At 40.0% G+C, this 19,808-nt stretch overlaps 1 protein-coding gene across 5 annotated transcripts in view; it reads left to right on the top strand.

Annotated features, from left to right (window-relative positions):
- Positions 1-18,106, top strand: part of PSIP1 (PC4 and SFRS1 interacting protein 1) — a 70,413-nt gene extending 52,307 nt beyond the window's left edge. For all 5 annotated transcript variants that reach the window (XM_034774126.1, XM_034774127.1, XM_034774123.1 and 2 more), the window contains 5 exons: positions 669-739; positions 8,093-8,194; positions 8,478-8,697; positions 11,064-11,175; positions 17,807-18,106. In XM_034774126.1, the coding sequence (XP_034630017.1) occupies positions 669-739; positions 8,093-8,194; positions 8,478-8,697; positions 11,064-11,175; positions 17,807-17,870 (569 nt within the window). In that variant the 3' untranslated portion in view covers positions 17,871-18,106. The remainder of the gene's footprint in view (positions 1-668; positions 740-8,092; positions 8,195-8,477; positions 8,698-11,063; positions 11,176-17,806) is intronic.
- Positions 18,107-19,808: the final 1,702 nt, after the last annotated feature.

The raw sequence follows: 19,808 nt of genomic DNA on the forward strand, positions 1-19,808 counted from the left end.
ACACCATTTACTAACTGAAGAAAGTACAGAAGATAGTTCAGCACGTATGGATTAGTCAAAGAACCAACCCCTCCATTTCATTTTATCACTAATAAACTTTTCCTGGCAAAGCACATGCACTGTCTGCTTGCCAGACATCTTATTTGACAAATTTGAACTACTTTTTTAAGTGACCGGTTATTTCCGAGTTCCTAGAAGCACCACACGGGCAGGGTGACTCTCGCAGGAGGAGGGTCTGGCCATCTCTTTTCTTCAACTTCGTGGGGTGCCAGGCACCTTATCTAAAGGCTGTTCAAATACTTATATCTTGCTTATTATCCAGACTTCTTTTGCTTGGGTTAACAACTATATTGTATTTCCAATTAGACATAGGTATGGAAAATTGTTGTAATGTATAGCATATGCTGCTGCAGAGAACATTGCATAAATTGCCAAATATTGTCCAATTTTTTTAAAGTAATTGTGTTGCAGCACCCGATACACTAATGGTTTTGATCAAAATAGAGTACTTTATTGTTAACTGATATGGCTGCTTATCCATACATACATTTTTTTTCTTCATTCAATCAGCAATTCATGTTTGTAGAAATCTTGTTCTGAAAGCTATCCTGCATTAATAGATTTGATAGTCACTACATCATTCACATAAAATTATTTTTAATCTTTAGAAACATCAATGGATTCTCGGCTTCAAAGGATACATGCAGAAATTAAAAATTCGCTCAAAATTGACAATCTTGTAAGTATGTTGTGTTTAATAACAGGTGTATATGTACAGTGCAGTCAGCTAAAATGTTTTGGAATGGTCTGAAATATTACACAGATTGTTGCACTTAAAGGTATGCCATCAGATAAACTTGCATCTTAAAAAAAATAAACCTTGACTTTAAGATTAATACTGATAGATTTTTCAAACCGAATTCTAAAATTCTAACTTACTTTTCATTATTATCTAAATTCTTAAAATATGCACTTCACTTACCTTGTACAAAGAAACCCAACCTGTTTTCACATTTTTCTATTATCTGTCCACTTCTAGTCCACTTTCTGGAACTGGTGCACTGTGAAGTTTGTACAGGATAATGCTGTGAAATTTGGGTTGCACAGAATGCAAGGGGATGTTTAAATCCTACTGTCACCAACTTCCAAGGTCAAAAATCATGAAACAGAGTGGGGGAGGTGGGTGAAAACCATAAAAAAAAAAAAAATTAAACTAGTATTACTACTACATCCCCATATCCCATCAACTGGGGTTGGATTCTCATGCAAGAATCTATCTTCATCTGTCCAAAGTGGCAATAAGGTCCACAGTTTACTCTCTTCTTTGAAGCAATCTATCCATTGCATTCTCAGCTTTCCTCATGGTCTCTCGCCTACCTCCTTCTCCTGCCATGCTATCTTCACAGGTGCAGGTGCTCTTCATTCATCCTCTGTATGTATTTGAACCAGTGACTTTTGTCAGCCACATTACTTTGACTTCTGTCCTATTTCTTTCCTTCCAAAATCTGGCCCTTTATGTAACTTCCTTTGACTTCTTGTGACTGATGGGGAAGGTTGCTTCCCTGCTGCCTTCTCACTAGACGCTATGCTCCTTCTGTTGTCACTATATATTCCAGCAGCAGTCGGGGGGAAGAGTGCAGTTGGGCTAGAGAGTGGATATGTTGTTTGGGGTCCTCCTCTGCCCTTTCCTCATTGCTCATCATAGCACTATCTGGGGAATTAAGGGAAAGGGTAGGAGAGCTGGTGTTGCGTCCAGCCCAGTGCCTGCTCCTCGTTGCTCTGTTTGCCCCACGTGAACAATCTGCAGCAGTGGTGGGCAACCTGCAGGTAATGCACTGGTGGGCTGCCAGACAGTTTGTTTACATTTGCACGGCCACCCGCAGCTCCCATTGCCCGCAGTTCGCCATTCCTGGCCAATGGGAGCTGCGGAAAGTGGCACAGGCTGCAGGGACATTGTTGCCCAGCACTGATCTGCAGTCTGGAGAAGCTGACTCTGCAGCAAGCACTGCAGTGGCCTTTGCTAGTGGCAGTCTGAGCTGCAGTACAGCATTTGCAGCTCAGTCTGCCAACACTGATATCTAGTGCTTGAAGCAACAAATGCAGCATGAATTTTAGCTCAATCAGAAATCCTGGGCTGCCAGAATTTTTTTGCAAGAGACAAATAAAAATAGTCAAAAATCACAAGACTTGTGAAAATATCGCAAGAATTGGCAACCATGAAATCCAAATAAATGGTGCTTCTTCAAGTGCTTGCATATGTCCACTGTAGATGTGTGAATGTCCCACATACTGGTGCTGGAGAGTTTTACTTAGTAGTACATGTAGGGGTGGCCCCACTCACTTCTTAGATCCTTGTGCTCCATACAAGGGCAGAAAGGGCATAGCTGCCCTGCCCCTCCTTCAGTTCATTCTTACCATTCATGGACAGTGGTTGGATCATCTTGTTCCCGGTGAACAAACTTATTGCTGATTGGTCACTTACCTAATGTTACTCTTTTTGTTTTTTTTCTCATCATTTGATTTTTCTTTATTCTAATTTTGTTTTAGTTTGCATTTTTTCAGTTCACCGTCTTCAGGCCTCACCCAGTGCTGGGTAAGCCTATGCCAAGATCCCTAGATCTTGGCACTTTGCTCAGGTTGTCAGAAGCCCATGTCTGACGGAGACCCTCATTAACACTATATCAAATGCTTAAGCAAAGTCTGCTTGAGAGACAGGTGCATTATTCGTTGCAGTTTCAAGACCAGGATGAAAACGCTGAGGAAAGAGTGTTTTCATTACATCCTAATGGAGGTGGCACTTAGATTGGCATCAAAACCACCTAGATTGCCTAAGGGAAGATGTTTCATGACTCATTCCCAGAGCACTCCCCCAGCTGTCTATACATGGGGCCACATGAGGTCCCCATCACCAGGACTTGTCTTCCTCTAGGCCGAGGGCTTCAGAGTGTTTCCTGCCGCAGAAACAAAACTAAGTTGGCATCAGGTTCCTCAAAGATCAGGAATTGGAATTCCTTCAGAGAAGGCTGGTCCAGTACGGATGGTAGAGTGCACCCTCGGACTCTCTGCTCCCTGGTATCGGCTCATACAGCGGGACCTGAGCCATTGACTCCTGGGCCATTGAAATGGGCTATTTATTTGGCTAGGACAGATCAGACTTCTCTGATCACAGCAGGACAACCACCCATATTGGTACCAACAATGTCTGACGCTTATGGCAAAGCAAGGGACTTATGTTTGTCATTACCACTGTTGCCATTACATTAGGGTGAGGACTGGCAGCCAGTGTCAGTGCAGGTGCTGATGATGTCTGCATCAGGTCTCTCTGTTTTGGACCCACTGGCTACAAGCCAGGTGCAACCCTCTTCGACCTCATCAGTATCGGTACCAGCTCCTCCACGGCCCATGTTACTGCAGCTGGGAAGATGTTCATGCTGCCTCCGGCACTGCATTCATGATGTAGGTCTAGATCACCTTAGGAGAATGGCAGTTTCTCTTGGCATTCAGGTGGAATTAGTGGAGGAGAACATCCAGAAAGCTGGTTGACATTCTACATCGCATCCTTGTGCGAAAGGTACCCCTGCCTATACATGATGCTGTTACACTGCTCTGTAAAACACGATGGCAAATCCCTTCGTCCATCCCACTTGTGGCTAAATGAATGGAACATAAATATCCGGTTCTGTCCCAAGGAGTTGAGCAGTTTTATTTACACCCTCTGCCAGGGATCGGCAACCTTTGGCCCGCGGCCCGCCAGGTTAAGCACCCTGGCGGGCCGGGCCAGTTTGTTTACCTGCCGCGTCCGCAGGTTCGGCCGATCATGGCTCCCGCTGGTCGTGGTTCACCGCTCCAGGCCAATGGGGGCTGCGAGAAGCTGCAGCCAGCACATCCCTCATCCCGCGCAGCTTCCTGCAGCCCCCATTGGACAGGGTGCTTACCCTGGCGGGCCGCGGGCCTAAGTTTGCCGATTCCTGCCCTATGCCAAACTCACTAGTAGTGGCTGTGGTGAATGAAAGGGGTCATGAAGACTGGGCTAAAGCTTCCTCTAAAGAAAGTGATGCCAATAATCTTGACCTTTTTGGTAGAAAGATTTATTCGATGGTGAATTTACAGCTTCCCATTGCCAGTCTTCAGGCATTGTTGTCAAGGTACAAGTATTCCAACTGGGCGAGACACTGTTTGCAACCCAACTGCCGGAAGGTCCTAGGGAACCTTTTCTCTCTGAGCCCAAACATCTACACTTCAATTTAACTGCCCCTTAGTCTGAGCCTGAGTCAGCTGGCATGGGCCAGCTGCAGGTTTTTAATTGCAGTATAGACATACCCAGTATGATCCCTCACACCAGGCTGCACCTCAGAGTGCTACATGCATGACTCAGATCAGTATATTTCCCTCACATTCACAACTTGGACAATCATATGTGCATTCTGGATGGGGTTTTGTCACCTCTGAGCTGGTGGGTGAGTCAAGACAAAATCTGTAGGGGAGTTTCCTTTGCTCCACCTCTTCCTTCCATGACTCTGGTAATGGATGCTTCAACCATGGTCTGGGGAGAACTTCTGGGCAACCTTCAGGCCCAAGGGTTGTGGGCTGCCCACAAGGCCAAGGTTACATATAAACATTCTCAAATTGCAAAAGTTTTTTGTGCATGTCAGTGGTTCCTGCCTCACATTCAGGGAAAAACTCTCCAAGTGCTAACCGACAGCACCACAGCAGTGTTTTATGTGAACAAACGAGGAGATGCCAGGTCAGACAGCCTCTGACAGGAAGCTGTCAAGTTGTGGAATATCTGCATTCTAAGCTCGAGCATTCTGAAGGCATCTTACTTGCCAGGGGTTCAGAACAGCTTGGCAGAACGCCTATGCCAATCCTTCAGTTTAGACCATGAATGGTCTCTCAACACAACCATTCTGGCTTCAGGATTCCACATAGAAGGTCTTTCATCAGTCAGTCTGTTTCTCCAATTCTGTTACAGTGTGGGCCATAGCCCCAGGTCAACCTCAGACACGTTTCTATTCCCATGGGAGAAGGACTTGTTATATATATATCCACCAATTCCCCCCGATTCCCAGGGTCATTCTCAAGCTAAAGCAAGATCAAGACAGAGTAATTCTTAAAGTTCCAGCCTCGCCAATCCTGGGGCAACCATCATATTCTAGCCTTCACAGGGTTTCCACTCGAGAGCCCTGGGTGTTACCATTAATCAGAGACCTCATCGCACAGAACCATGGCCAGGTATTTTACCCAAATCCTCAGATGCTGTACCTCACAGCATGGTACATCAGTGGTTAAATGCCCAGGAGGGTCTCTGCTCAGCAGCAGTTCAGAAAGCCCTCCTTAATCATAGGAAACCTTCCACAAGAGTTGCTCACCTGAATAAGTGTAAATGTTCTTCAGCTGGGGTGGCCTCAGGTAATGTGCCGAGTATTTAGGCAAAGATACACTCAATCCTAGACTACCTCTTGTATCTTAAGGCGTAACATCTGTTGCCCAGCCTCCATTAGAGTGCATCTGGCCATTATCTCAACATGTTACCTTCAGATCAGTGGTAAGACAGTTTTCATTCAGGCTATCGTGGCCAAGTTCCTGAAAGGCCTAACTAGATTTTCAGTCTGTCAGGGATTTGCACCAACTTGAGATTTGAATTTAGTGGTGTTGGCTCTAATGGATCCTCCTTTCAAGCCTTTAGTGTCGTGCTCATTTCTATGCGTTCCAGTGAAAGTGGCTTTCTTATTGGCCCTCACCCCAACTAGGCAAGTGAGAGAGCTGAATGTGGTAGTCACAGATCTGCCTTACACAATTTTTTACCAAAAAAAAAAAGGTTCAGCTTAAGCCAAACAGCATGCTGACAAGGACAAGTGAAGGCGCTCCACATCCTAGATGTTTGAGCTTTAGATTTTTACCTGAACAGGACAGAGCCTTTCAGGTTTCTTCACAGCTTTTTGTTTCATTTGCAGAGCATATGAGAAGACAATCATTTACAACACAGAGACATTCAAAATGTATTAGCAGCTTCATTGCTATGTATTATACTGCCAAAGGTGTAGCGCCTCCAGATAAGCTGATAGCATGCTCAACCAGAGTGCTTTCGGTCTTAGCAACATTTGTGGCGCATGTCCCTAGTGTGGACATATGATGTGGTCTTCCATTCGGACATACACTTTCCCACTGCATCAAGGGAGGATGCAAATGTAGGAAGAGCAGTTCTGTGGTTCCTCTTCCGATGAGACTCCAAACCCCATAACCTACAGTGTAATGGACATATGCAAGCGCTCGAAGAAAAATGGTTACTCACCTTCTTGTAACTGTTGTTCAAGATGCATTGCATGTGTCCATTACGTGATCTGCCCTTTTTCCCTGATGGAGTCTATCATTGGCTTCCCTGGAAAGGAACTGAAGGAAGGGCAGGGCAGCTGCAGTCATGGTACTGTTAGGAAAACTCCCCGGCACAGTCTTCAGTTGTAATGGACATATGCAACACATCTCACAAGTTACAAGAGGTAAGTAACTATTTTTAATTGAAATTAACATAAAAATAATTAAAATACTTCCACTGATATTAGGTTTATAAAAAAATATGTCCAGTTCTACAAAATCTAAATCTTTGGTTTATTCTGTAGACCATTGGTTTGACTCCAAAATCAATAAAAAACATTCAGCATTTTCAGAGACTTTTTATTATTGAGTTAAACTTGAACTGGCTTTTTTCTTACCCTTTTTTTGTGGCAATGTTCTTATCAAGACAAGGAAAGTTGGTTGCATAATAATAATCATCTAACTGATCATGTTTATCATTAAGCAAACATGGGAAAATATAGTATATTGTGCAGAGACAATAGTCCTGACTTTTTCCCTCCCAGCTTAGAGCTGGACAGAAGTTTTTGGATAAATAGCTTATTTGCCAAAAAAGCAGGTTCAACTGACCCAAAACTATTTACAGATTTGACATGAATTTGCTGAATACTTTTGGCACACAGTGTTTTTGGGGGGGAACTTAGGTAATAGTCACAAAATAGCTAGAGAATGTAGTGGTCACCCACATTGCAGGAGAGTGCCCTAGCCCGTGGGCTATTCTGGTGTGGCTCTTTCTCAGTCTGTTCCGCTGAAGTTGTTTGATAGTATAATTTATTGGAGCAGGGACATGAACTTGGGTGTTCCTCCTATGTGAGTGCCCTAACCAACAGGCTATAAATTCATCCTTTTCTTCTTTCTCTCCCTTCCTCCCTCCCTTGCTCCATTGACTATTCAGGTTATTCATACAAAGTGGAGTGGCTTCAACAGAGAGAGATTGAGAAGGACCCACCCAAGACTATCCTATAGCCCTAATAGGTTTGGATTCTCACCTGGGAGGTGAATCCCTTCTCCATAGCAGGGAGTAGCCCATAATAAACTCTTCACCCGTCAGCACAGGTGCTAAAAGTCTGTATTAAGATGCAGAATATTATCAAAGACTTATGCTGGCAGATGGATCTTCTTAGTTCCAATCCAGATATAAAAGTTGGAGTCTCTCTCTGAGGAAAAGGAAACAAAGGGCTGACACAGGGATCCTGCAGGGAAGCTTTAGTACAAACTGAATGTGGGGAGAAACTTTAGGTCAACATTTTCATACTTAAGCATTGAAGTATTGAATTCATGGAAGCAACAGAAAGCATAGAATGAAGTTTTGTTTTTAGTACTTTCATAGTACCAAGATACAGGGAACTTTTTAGGGAGAAAAGTTAGGATTGGAGACGAACTGCTTTGTGTTGAAACAAGTGGTTAAGTTTGAGTTAGATTTTACTGTATGTTCTTGTACTATAAACGTATGAAGTACTCTCTTTGGTGGGAAAAGTTTGGAATTTAGTTTGTGTCAAACATTAATTTTCTCATTTGTAGATTTTTTTGTTGAGTATACAAATTTAAGGGGTTTGCGTTTATGTACATTGTTATAAATTCCAAACTACTGGTAAGACTTTTAAACTAATATTCTGTGTATATATATTTTAGTACTGCTGATAAGTAATATCAGAAACCAAGGCTTATAAATTTTAAACAAACATATAAAAGCTAAAGTTAAGTTCAAGTTGACACTTGAAACTGGCTTCTTATTTAACAGGATGTGAATAGATGTATTGAGGCCCTAGATGAGCTATCTTCGCTTCAGGTCACAATGCAGCAAGCTCAAAAGCACACAGAGATGATCTTGACACTAAAGAAAGTAAGGTTTGCAACTTCATCCTGAACAACATAATATATTGCATCTTTATCCTAAAAGTATAATGTATTGTCTATTCTCTTGAGTTCTCATTTAAGCTGATTCAATTCATTGGACCTTGTGAAAGTTCCTGTTTTGTTTCTTTAGAAGTCTGATTATAGTTTAGTGGGTTAAGCATTTGAATTGCACTTAGTTTAATATGAAGGATGAGGAAATATTTGTTTAAAAAAAAAAACTTGTGCACATCCTATATTTATTTTGTTACATCTCACACATGTATCTTCAGATACGGAAGTTCAAAGTTAGCCAGGTTATCATGGAGAAATCCACTATGCTGTACAACAAGTTCAAGACCATGTTTCTGGTTGGGGAAGGAGATTCTGTCCTTTCACAAGTGCTGAATAAATCACTTGCTGAGCAAAAACAGCATGAGGAAGCAAATAAAAGCAAAGAACAGTGGAAGAAAGGACAAAACAAGAAAATGGAAAAAGAAAAAGAGCAAACAGGTATGTGGTGGTGTCCTCAAACTTCTCCCTGGAGAGCTTAACAACATTACCCCAGACAGTCAACTGGTACATGGAAATAGTTTCTATTTTCCGTAAACCCATGTTGATTGGCATTAATTAATATTTCCCTCCTTTAACTCTTTTATTAATTAAGTCCCATATTAATTGTTCCATTAGCCCAGGATTGCTGACAGATCTATAATTAGCCAGGTCATCCCATTTATACTTTTTAAATTTTAGCACAGTAGATTTTTTCCAGTCCTCTTGGAATACTAGGAGAGTTCCAGACTTACTGAAAATCTACATTAGCTCCTCAGCCAGCACTTTCACAACTCTTGGATGCAGGTATCTGGACCTGCTGAATTAAAAATGTTTAGCTTTAATAGCTTCTGTTTGATGTTCTCCGAAGTTACTAGTGAAATGGAAAGTATTTCATCATCATGATGATATATGATTACATCATCTGGCTCTTTCCCAGATACAGAACAGTAATATTTATTGCACACTTCCACTTTTTCTGTATTATTATGGACAATTCTGCCATTTCCATCTAGTAATGGGGCAATCTTATTGTTAGAATTCGTTTTGTTCCTAATATATTTGAAATATTCCTTAATATCTATCTATGGCCAGCAGAGTTAAAGAAAATATTTATTTTCTACAAATCCTAACTTCTGATTTATATTCCATACTATTAACTTCCCCTTTCTTCTGTGGGGAGTCAAGGTGTGAAAATTTGCTTTCACGTTCTCTCTAAGCCAGGTTGTTTTTAAACTTCCTTCTTGCTATTGGGATTGTTGCTTTTTGAGCATATAGTAAATGTTCTTCAGCAGTTCCCAGTTATTCACGTTTTACCGTTTAAATTCTTTCTCCCAACTGATTTGGCTCATAATTGTTTTCAGCTTTGAGACATTGGCCATTTTATAGCACCAACTGTGTTTATTACAGGTTTGGACTTTATTCTGGGCTCACATAAAAAAGTATGATCAAGTCATGATCACTTGAACATAAGCCACCACTAATTTTTAGTTGTGTGATCAATTCTTTTTTATCTCTCAAAATAAGATCTAATACAGAATTCCCCCATATTGGATTCAGCACTTTTTGATTAGGAAACTATTGTGTACAATACAGTAAAAGCTGTGATATCCGACACTTTATCAACCAGAAAGCTCTATTAACCGTCATTTCTGATATCTCCCACTACATATCTTCAGTCTAGTAACCGGGACTAGCATACTGCCCAGGAGGATTGCACATTCTGCACTTTACTTTTATGCAAAAGAGGAAGAAGACAAGTAAGCAAGCTGATATCAGGAATTCATTCAAAAAAGCAGCTTCCAGGGTGTGTCATAGGGTCATCTCCTCCTCCCCCCCCCCCAACCCCCAACGCCCGGTTCAGTAATACCAACTAGGTTGATATTGTCCACTTAGTCAAATTGTGGCAAAACTTTTGGTACAGATGTCCATCTTCCTCATTAGTAGCTACTTTCAATACGGCTTGACCCAGTCACAGGAGATACTTAACATTCTCACTGTTTAGGCCACCAATCCTAATAAAAAACACAAAAGAAGTACTTGGTTTCTTTATCATGCTTACCTTTTTATTTTTGCTTTCTCATCATTTCCAGCAAAATACTGGAGCAACAGACTATTTAGAGGATGACAGGGTTCTCAGGCTGTCACAATTTTTTAATAATATTTGAAATTTCATCAGTAAATCAGCTTCATACTCTTCTTCCTCACTGCAGCCTCTCCACATACCTGTCCCTCCTGTAGAAACTGTCCTCCATTTCAAGTGGAGGGGGAGCCTACTGCAATTCCATAGTAAAAATAGTTGTCCTTGGTATCTCCAGTCTGGCCAAACCCAATAAGAACTGGAAATCTTCAAATTGTTCTCTTGATATTTCCAACGTAACTTTAGTAAATCTATTACTTCTGAACTTATATACTTTTCCAAACCTCCTTGAGTTTTTATTTGGGAATGTGTGTTGTGAAGTACAAGAACAAAGATTGCTGAAAGTAGTTTTCAGCAATAATTTATATACCTAATGTTTATGATATTTTAGGTATTCTTTATAAAATGGGGAATGTTTGCGGTTTTTATTTAAATATTCAAGGAAGTTATGAGGCTGAATTGGGTATATAAAATAGGCCAAAATCTAATGAAACGTGTCACAATACTAGCTTTTTCTTTTTAGATACTATTTCAGTTTAAAGTTTCAGGACTAAGCATGACAAACTCCCACAACACAGAAGTTGATGCTAGCCATAAAAGGATTCTGTAGTAACTTAAAGTTTTGCTTTTTGTCTACTTAATGCACTATGCTGACATGGTGGAGTCTTTTTGCTTTGTAATTTCAAAGGTTCAAAGATACTGAACGGAGGGCCTGATGCTCAAGACAGTAACCAGACACAGCACAATGGAGACAGCACTGAAGAAAAAAGAGACAAGCATGAAGTCGGCACTAAGAAAAAGTGAGGGTAGTTTTAATCTTTGTAACAATGAATTATACTTGTTCCTCTGTTTTAGAAGGCTTTTTTTAAAAAGGAGTAATAAAACTTAGCAATATTGTTAAGTTACTACTTAAGTCATGTTTTGGGTACTTGACTGATATTTTACAAAGTTTTCCCTAAGGATTGTAGGGAAACAGTGCCAAGTCAATATCTGTCTCAACGTTCAAACTAAAAGTGAGGAAAAAAACCTGTAGGATAAAAATAAATGCTTCGGACTCTTATTTTGATATTTCTTAGTCTAGAAGGTCGGGGCTGATTTTACAGAAAGTAAAGGTAGAGGACAGACCGTTTCAGGTATGACAATGACACTGCAATAAACAGTCTTGATTTACTAGATTTCAGGCTGTCTAATACAACCACAGGTGGAAATTGTTTTAAACCTGGAAGCAAAGGCAGCCCAGGTTAAAGGGAAAATATGACCTAGAAAATGATGTGAAACTGCTGTATTTCTACCATAAAACTTTTTTTACAAAATATCTGTAATTCATGTAACATCCACTGATTAATAAACCTGTTAAATTGCTAATTTTAATTATAAAATTCTCAAAATACAATCAGTTTATTCAAACTGTTTTACTATGAAATCTCAAAATACTGTGGTGAAGGGGGGCAGATTTATTAAAAGTTTTGAGAGGTCAGCTCTTGTATTCTGATCAAGCTGTTTTCTGCTTGTTTGTGTTCCTTAATGGTCTAAATATTTAAAAGGAAAGCTTTGTAAAATCACTTAGGTGGAAAATAATTAATACTTACTTATCACCCCAAACCTCCTCCACAACATTGTCCGTCAATATGGTACCATATAGACGAGGATGGCAGCAGTATGTTGTGTGCTGGGGCAGCAGTACCTGGTGTGCGGGGAGTAGACTGGCTCTATTATGGGGTTTTAAAAGATGAAAGAAACTTTAAATCCGTTATTTGCTGACGCCTCCTCCTTCAGGTGCTTATCCATATACTATATTCTGCTAGTGGTGAATGTGCCCAGTGCACTTGAGTTTATATTCTTTTGGTGACCCATGTTGGGGGCCGTGCCTGTGACCTGAGTGTCTTGTGCCTCCAATAAAGGGCAGGGCAACTTCAATTGCCTCTCTTCCATTTCATCACTTTCAAGTTTAAATTTGTAGAGGCGGGGAACCTTTGATTACTATGCAGCTTCTTCTTATGTAAATAGTTGTAGAGAGTAAGGTGCCTGGTAACTAGTTTGGCTTTAGGATTAGTTCTAGAAGTTTTGTTTGATAGTTTTTCTTCCTTCAGAAGAAGACTCACTTATTTGTTTTTTTGCCTAAAAATTAGCACTAATACTGGGATTGGTCACTATGACTGAATGCTAATCTCTAGGCTTTAAAAATTGCCTTTTGTGTGGGGTTGTAATGCCTCTCAATTATGGGCATACCAAATGCTTGTTGAGTTTGGATAAGGGGCACTTTACAGAAAAATGTCATCTGTAAATGTTTTTCTAAAAGAACCCAGAGAGCCGGGGAGATAGTCTTGTTTGAAATAGCTCCTTTGAGTGAAGTTAAGACATCCCTCATCAGAGTCTAGGATGCCCGAGTCAGAAACTTTTGAGCGCTTGTCATCTAAAAATTCTCCTAATAGCTCCTCTATGCTTGGAGCTGAAGTTCCTACTCCTAAAGATGCTTGGTAAAATCTCCAACGCCCGGGGGAAGAAAGAGCACCAACTCCATAGAAAGAAGAGATTTAGGTATCCTTCACCAGATCCCCCTCTCAAGCCTCAGACAAAAAGGGTGTCTCTGGCACCCCGTCATGCACTGGTTACTGTACCTTTGACCAGTTTCCTTGGTACTGCATAAAATGCCTAGTACTGACCTCTTAGCATGAAGCCTCTGGTACTGATGTCTACAGTATTGTCTGCCTTGTACCAGTGTATTTGGTTCCAAAGGCCTATACATTATTTAAAGACCCTTACTGGTTTCTTCAGTACTGGGTTTCCCATTATTAGCAGTAGTGAAGGGGTGTCTCTGGTTCTGACTGCTGCTTCGACACCACTATTGAGCACATCAGCAATACTGGCCAGAGCACAGTCTGAGAGTGCTGCCTGTACACTAGCTGGTACAGTTGCTTCTCCTTAGGACTATTCATTCTCCTCTTCAGGCGCTAAGGGAAGTTTCACTGGCTAATTCCAGGGGGTCTAAATATTCAGGCCAGTATACACTTGAGAGAGAGTTGAGAGCTGTCTTATTAACCATAAACCTAGAAGCTCTAGAAGAGATAGTACTCCCTGATATTGGACTCTGTGGGGAATACATCATGCTGGAAGGCCAGTGTCTGCATCTCAATCTAGGACTAGATCCCCCTTCACCTCACTTGAGAGCCTTACAGCCTGCTGAACAGACTGGATATAGCTCTGATTAGTAGTCACAAGCAGAGGACCATGCTGTTCCAGCTCATTTGTCATCCCTGGATGAGGTGCTTCCTATGTCATTTACCTCAACCCCAGATGGTTACAACATATTCCACAACTTGTTACACAGAATGGCTGACACTTCCAGCTGAGGTGGTCCAGTTAAAAACAAAAAACAAAAAAAAACACACAAGTTCCTGGACATCCTATGACTCTCGGTACTAGTACTTCTTGCAATGCTCATCAATGAAAGGGTTTTAGAGCTGGCAAAAGTTCCTGTGGCAGATGCCTGCAACATCAAAGAGAGCAGAACATCACTACCAAGTGCCTTCACAGGGTTTCGAGACATTTTTTATATTCGTCCCACACCCAGGTCTTACGTGATTTACTGTGGTGTATGAGAGATCAGGACCGAGCCAATCAAAAGACAAGAAACTCAAAAAAATAGATTTACTTGGATGTAAAACTATTCTACATATCTCTAAATTAGAATTGCCAATTACCAGGTCCTGTTGGTGAAATATGATTGTTTTAATTGGGACTGCATATCTACCTTTGCAGACAAACTTCCTCAACACAACGTGAAGGAGTTTGTTGCTGATTGGCAAAGGTGCATACATTCTTCCAAGCAGCCCTTGATGCTGCAGAAACGGCCATAAATCTGGAAATTATCTCAGTTGATATGAGGAAGTCATCATGGCTCCAATCACCAGGGATTTCTAAAGAAGAATAAATTACAACTGTGACTCCGTCTTGAGAGATGTGAGCTTTTCCGTGCTAAAACAGCTGAGGCCTTACACTCTCTAAAGAACTCCCATGCTATGTTGAGATCCTTTGGTGCAGGAATGTAGACCTCCAAGTGTAAGCACCTTAAGTCTCAAGCACAACAAAGTCGATATTTTTACACCCAATACAGGCAACCTGATCTACTTAAGAAGTGCCAAAAATTCCCCAGCAGGAAGTCAACTTTATCCACCCTCATTGTCCTCAAGGTAGCAGATATGATTTCTTAATGGGAGCAATGTACAAATTCTATAGAATCTTCCTATTGTATCCTCTCCATTTGGGAATCAGTTTTTAAATTTTGGGGGGATCTGGAACACCACGATTACAGACCACGACGTGCTGGAAATTGTGGAGATGGTCTAATGCATCCAGTTCCAGATCTTCTCCATCCCCTCCCCTGAAAGTATGTTACATCAGGAGATGCAATCATTTCTGAATCTCAGAGCAGTAGAGTAGTGCCTCAAGATCATCAGGGAAAGGGGTTTTACTTATTTTCTGATTCCCAAAAAGAAGGGGGGTGCTGTAATCCTGTTCTGGACTTGAGACAGCTGAACACTTTCATTTGCAAGCTGAAGTTCAGAGGGTGACTCCAGCATCGTTAGTCCCAACCTTAGATCCACAAGACTGATAGATCTCTATTTCCAAGACCATCTTTTCAATATAGCAATTCACCTTTGCCATAGAAGGTATCTGAGACATCAAGTGGGCAATTCCCACTACCTCAAATTTAGGGTACTCCACACCTTCACACTTATGGTGGCCAGATTCCTAAAAGGCCTTATAAGAGTATATCTCCCAGTTAAAGAACCTCCATTTTCTTGGGATCTAAATATTTGTATTGACAGGGTTAATGGTCCACCTTTCTAGCCATTTAACTGAATGTTCCTATTTCATCATTCCATATATAGCTTTGCTAGTAGTAATGGCATCGACCAGAAAGATAGGAGAAATGTAACTGCTAGTGGCAGGGCCTCCATGTAGGTCTTCTCATTAAGATGTGGTGTCTTAAGATTTTACTGAAAGTAATCTCTACGTTTCTTTTTAATCAGGTTATACACCTATATGTACTTTTTCCTAAAACTACTTTCAGACAAAGGCAAGGCTAAGCTTCACACCCTAAATGTTCTAAGTGTGCTCTTTCTTCATAGATAGAACCAAATCAATTAGAATATACTGAGACTGGTCATAGCCTATAAACACCAGGCAATTTCAACAGAGACTGAGTTTCTGCTTTTCTTAAGCTATGCTATGATTGACCAGTGTAGACCCATCATTGAGAGAGGGACAGCTCATTCTATTTTTTTTTTTTTTTTTTTGAGAAATGTTCCCATGCTGGAAATATGTAGGGCACCTCCTTGGGGTTGAGTGGACATGTTTGCCCTAGTGTTCCGCTATAGTGGAAGCATCAATCTCTGAAGCTAATTTTGATAGGTCTGTCCTACAACTATTAAGGTAGACTCCTAGCACCCACCTCCTGTAAGCTAGGTCACTGCTCAAGAGCCACCAACAGTGGAATATGTATGCACTCGAAGAAGAAGAAGAAACTGTTACTAACCTTGCAGTAACTGTGGTTCTTTGAGATGTATTTTCCATATATATTCCATGACTGGCCTCCCTTCCCTGCTACTACAAAGTCCATCACCTGGCTTTAGTACTGGTGAAGAAACTAAGAGGTGATTGGCCCTGCCCTTCATGCCCTTGAAGACACAAGGATACTTTGGAGGCCCCACCTTCCAAAGGACACTGCTGGCCAGAATGAACTTGAGTTCATTGGGCACCTGTGTACTAACAGTGGAATATATATGTACGACACATGTGGAAGAAGCATGGTTACCTTCAGGTAAGTAACAGTTTCTTATTCTTGCTATTTGGCATTTGCACTTAAACTTGTTGGTGCTCTGTTTTAATATTTCACTAATTCCCCTTTTAAAACTCAAACGAGAGCAAGTATCTGCTTATAAAAATAAGCTAACTTTCTCGAATGTAGATTCTTAGCTCTTGGCATTTGCATTTCAAATGGCTTTCATGCTTTTTGTATCTCTCTGTAATACATGGGAAGATTCCCTGAAGAGTGGAATGACTATTTCAGCACACACCTGCATTCCCACTGATACTTTTATTTCTTTTAAGGAGTAGAGAAGAGGAATGAAACTGGTTATCCTGAGAGTGTTGGCTGAAACTTTGTAAATTGTGGTTAGCAGAGGGTGCTCTTTGCCTTGTCTACACACATTCAAGTTAAGAAGATACAATTTCTAATTTTTTGTAGATTTAGTTAAACCAATGCAAACCCATGTGTGGACACTTGTAAGAAATAAGAGCAACTGAAAAAAATTATTAGCAACTGAAAAAAATTATTTTGATTTAGCTTAAACCTGTTCCCTAACAACTTATGCTAAACTGAAATAAACCTGGTTTAAACCAAAATAAGAGTCTACACATCCATTTGCATCAGTTTAGGATTAGAATTAGACTAAATCAGTTTTTAAATTCACAACTTTTGTTAAATTGGCACAACTTTCTCATGTAGAGAAGCCCTTAGACTACAAACTTGATTCTTTTCCATGATAAAACTATGGCATTCCCAGGTAAGATGTCCTAAAACCAGCCTTAAACTTATGCAATACAATCTTGGCAACCAAATAGGCTGTCTCTCCAGCTGTGAAGTGAAATTTTCTTACTGTCAGTTTTTCACAATAATACAACTGAAAGAATTGTGTTATGCACCATATGACTTAATATTTGTATTAATCACCTTTACTAATCTGTTTCTATTCATCTGGTTTACTATATTCATATGTTTATTTCCTCATTATTTTATACAAAACACGCCAAGGTTATCTATCTGAGCAAGCAGTCCATAAACTTTTTTCTAAATTTACACTGCAATCTAATAGACAATAGTGCTCATGTAAACAGTTCTGTACTACTGTACAAAGTAATCACAGATGCATCTTTAACCCATCTGCTAGCTAGAAAAATCTGAGACATCTGTGTTTTCATACCTTTTGAAGATATTACAGTAATTTGAGAAGACAGTGGAGAGTTACATCTTTCCCAAATATGTTCAATAGGGACAGGTTGAGAAGGACCTTTTTTTGGTTTAATAGGCATGATTCCCATTTAACTAAAATACCTTGGAAAAAATCTGGGCACATGTTGAATAATTAGTGCACTGGAACAATATTAAGTTACGACTAGTAACTTACGTTAAAGCAATGTGATGCATCATGTTCACATGAAAGAAGTCTCAAGGTCCGTTAGCAAATTGTTCAAAGAGGATTAGTTACTAAATGAGCATGACTAGCTGGGAAGGGGGAATAACTTTGAGGCTTTTAGTCTATAAAACTACTCCGGATCTAGTAATCTTTACTTATTGTTACTGCATGGGGAACTTCACGTTTGGTGTGAGGGGAGTATTAACCTCTTTCTGCTTTATTATTTCTCTAGAACATCTGGTGAAGAAAGAGAGCTTGAAAAAACATCAAAGGACTCTTCCTCTGAAACTAAATGATGCCACTGGAATTTTTTTAGAAGTATAAATAAAAGAGGATTGTTTAAGTTTTGGATTTCAAATGTAGACTGCTGAAAGTTTTAAATAATTTTATAACATAGTATTTTAATGTTTAAAATTTTGTGGAATAAAAGTCCCCTTTAATCTTGGTTTTAAAAGGACCGTATATACTCGTTCATAAGCCGAATATTTTTGGTAAAAAAGTGACGTATCAAAGAGCGGGGGTTGGCTTATGAACGAGTATATACGGTCCTTTTAAAACCAAGATTAAAGGGGACTTTTATTCCACAAAATTTTAAACATTAAAATACTATGTTATAAAATTATTTAAAACTTTCAGCAGTCTACATTTGAAATCCAAAACTTAAACAATCCTCTTTTATTTATACTTCTAAAAAAATTCCAGTGGCANGCCATCCCCTGTAAATGTAAAACGTATTATAGGCACGCGAAACCTTAAATTACCACGACTAAATGAAGACTTGGCACACCACTTCTGAAAGGCTGCCGACACCTGCTCTATGGAATCATTGAATAGAATATCTAATACACTGTTGTTTTGTTTACATGGAGCATCTGCAGGCCTGGAGCCCCTCTTTCCGCAGCTCCCATTGGCTGGGAACGGCGAACCGCGGCCACAGGGAGCTGAGGGGCTCCATGCCTGCAGACGCTCCCAAGTAAACAAAACGACAATGTATTAGATATTCAATGACTCCATAGAGTTTAAAATAAGACGCTCCAAGTAAACAAAATGTCCCAACCCGCCAGCGGCTCACCCTGACTGGCCAGGAGCCAAGTTTGCCAATCCCTGAAATATAGGGTCAGCTTTTTGCTATTTTTACCTAACCATCTTGGGGGGTCAAATTATAAACGAACGGGCTAATGAACGAGTATATACGGTATTTAAACATTCTTGCGATAGTTTTGTCCAGTATTATACATGCTATACACAGTTCAAATGTGAAAAGAAAGTCCATTTAGGAAACTGAAAAAATGCTTGTATGTCACAAGAGTTGGAACTGTAGTATATTTTTACCTGACTGCTATATGTTAATGTCTAGTTAATGGCAGGAAAAAGTATAGACAACTTTTTTAAACTGCCAGGCTGCTTCATTTGTATAAACCTATCCTCTTCCTAAAATACTGACCCGTTTGTGCATAGTTTTCAAAACTCTGATGTTTGTCAGATTTGTCTTTTCACTGTGTTTTGTAGGAGTTGAAAGCATTTTTATAGCAATTAAAATGTTAATGTATAAGTATACTTAATCACTCATTTTTTAAACAAAAGTTTAGTTTTGTTCTTGCAACCTCATTGTGCCAATATATAATGCTAGGTGACCTTCTGTGGTATGCTTTTGGTATTATAGATGTCATACTAGGAAAAAACTGACCTGATATTTCTATTGTACCTATTGATGCACATAGATCAGAAAAGATTGTCTTGAACAATTTCTAAAAAGTAAAGAATTTAAATGGATACAGAAGCAAGTGATTGTGCATATTTTTTTGTGTTGAGAGTTCCTTAAATTAACAGGTGTTCATATGGTTCAGAAGTATCATTGCCAACCCCAGGTCTAATTTTGAACATCTAAAGGAACAAGAAAGAAGATTGATCCAAGAGTTTGTCTTGGAATTAGTTTAGGCTACAAGACCTAAGTTTCCTGAAATACATCAAGGAAACACTATCGGGAAGACTTTCAAAGCCACAAAGGGGACAAAGCACCCAACTCCTATTGAACTCTGTGTCCTTGAAAATATCCCCTTTTCTCATGAAATACAAAGATTAACATACCTTATAATGACACCTTTGTCTTATTTTAAAACTTATTTTGGGAGGTAGACCTAGACAGTTGAGATTTTCAAAACTGCAGAACTTGGATGTATCTTTGTCAGACTGAATTTAAGAAAATGAATGTAGCATTCCTTTGACAGAGAGAG

Source organism: Trachemys scripta, chromosome 6 (assembly GCF_013100865.1).
Source record: "Trachemys scripta elegans isolate TJP31775 chromosome 6, CAS_Tse_1.0, whole genome shotgun sequence".
NCBI lineage: Eukaryota > Metazoa > Chordata > Testudines > Emydidae > Trachemys > Trachemys scripta.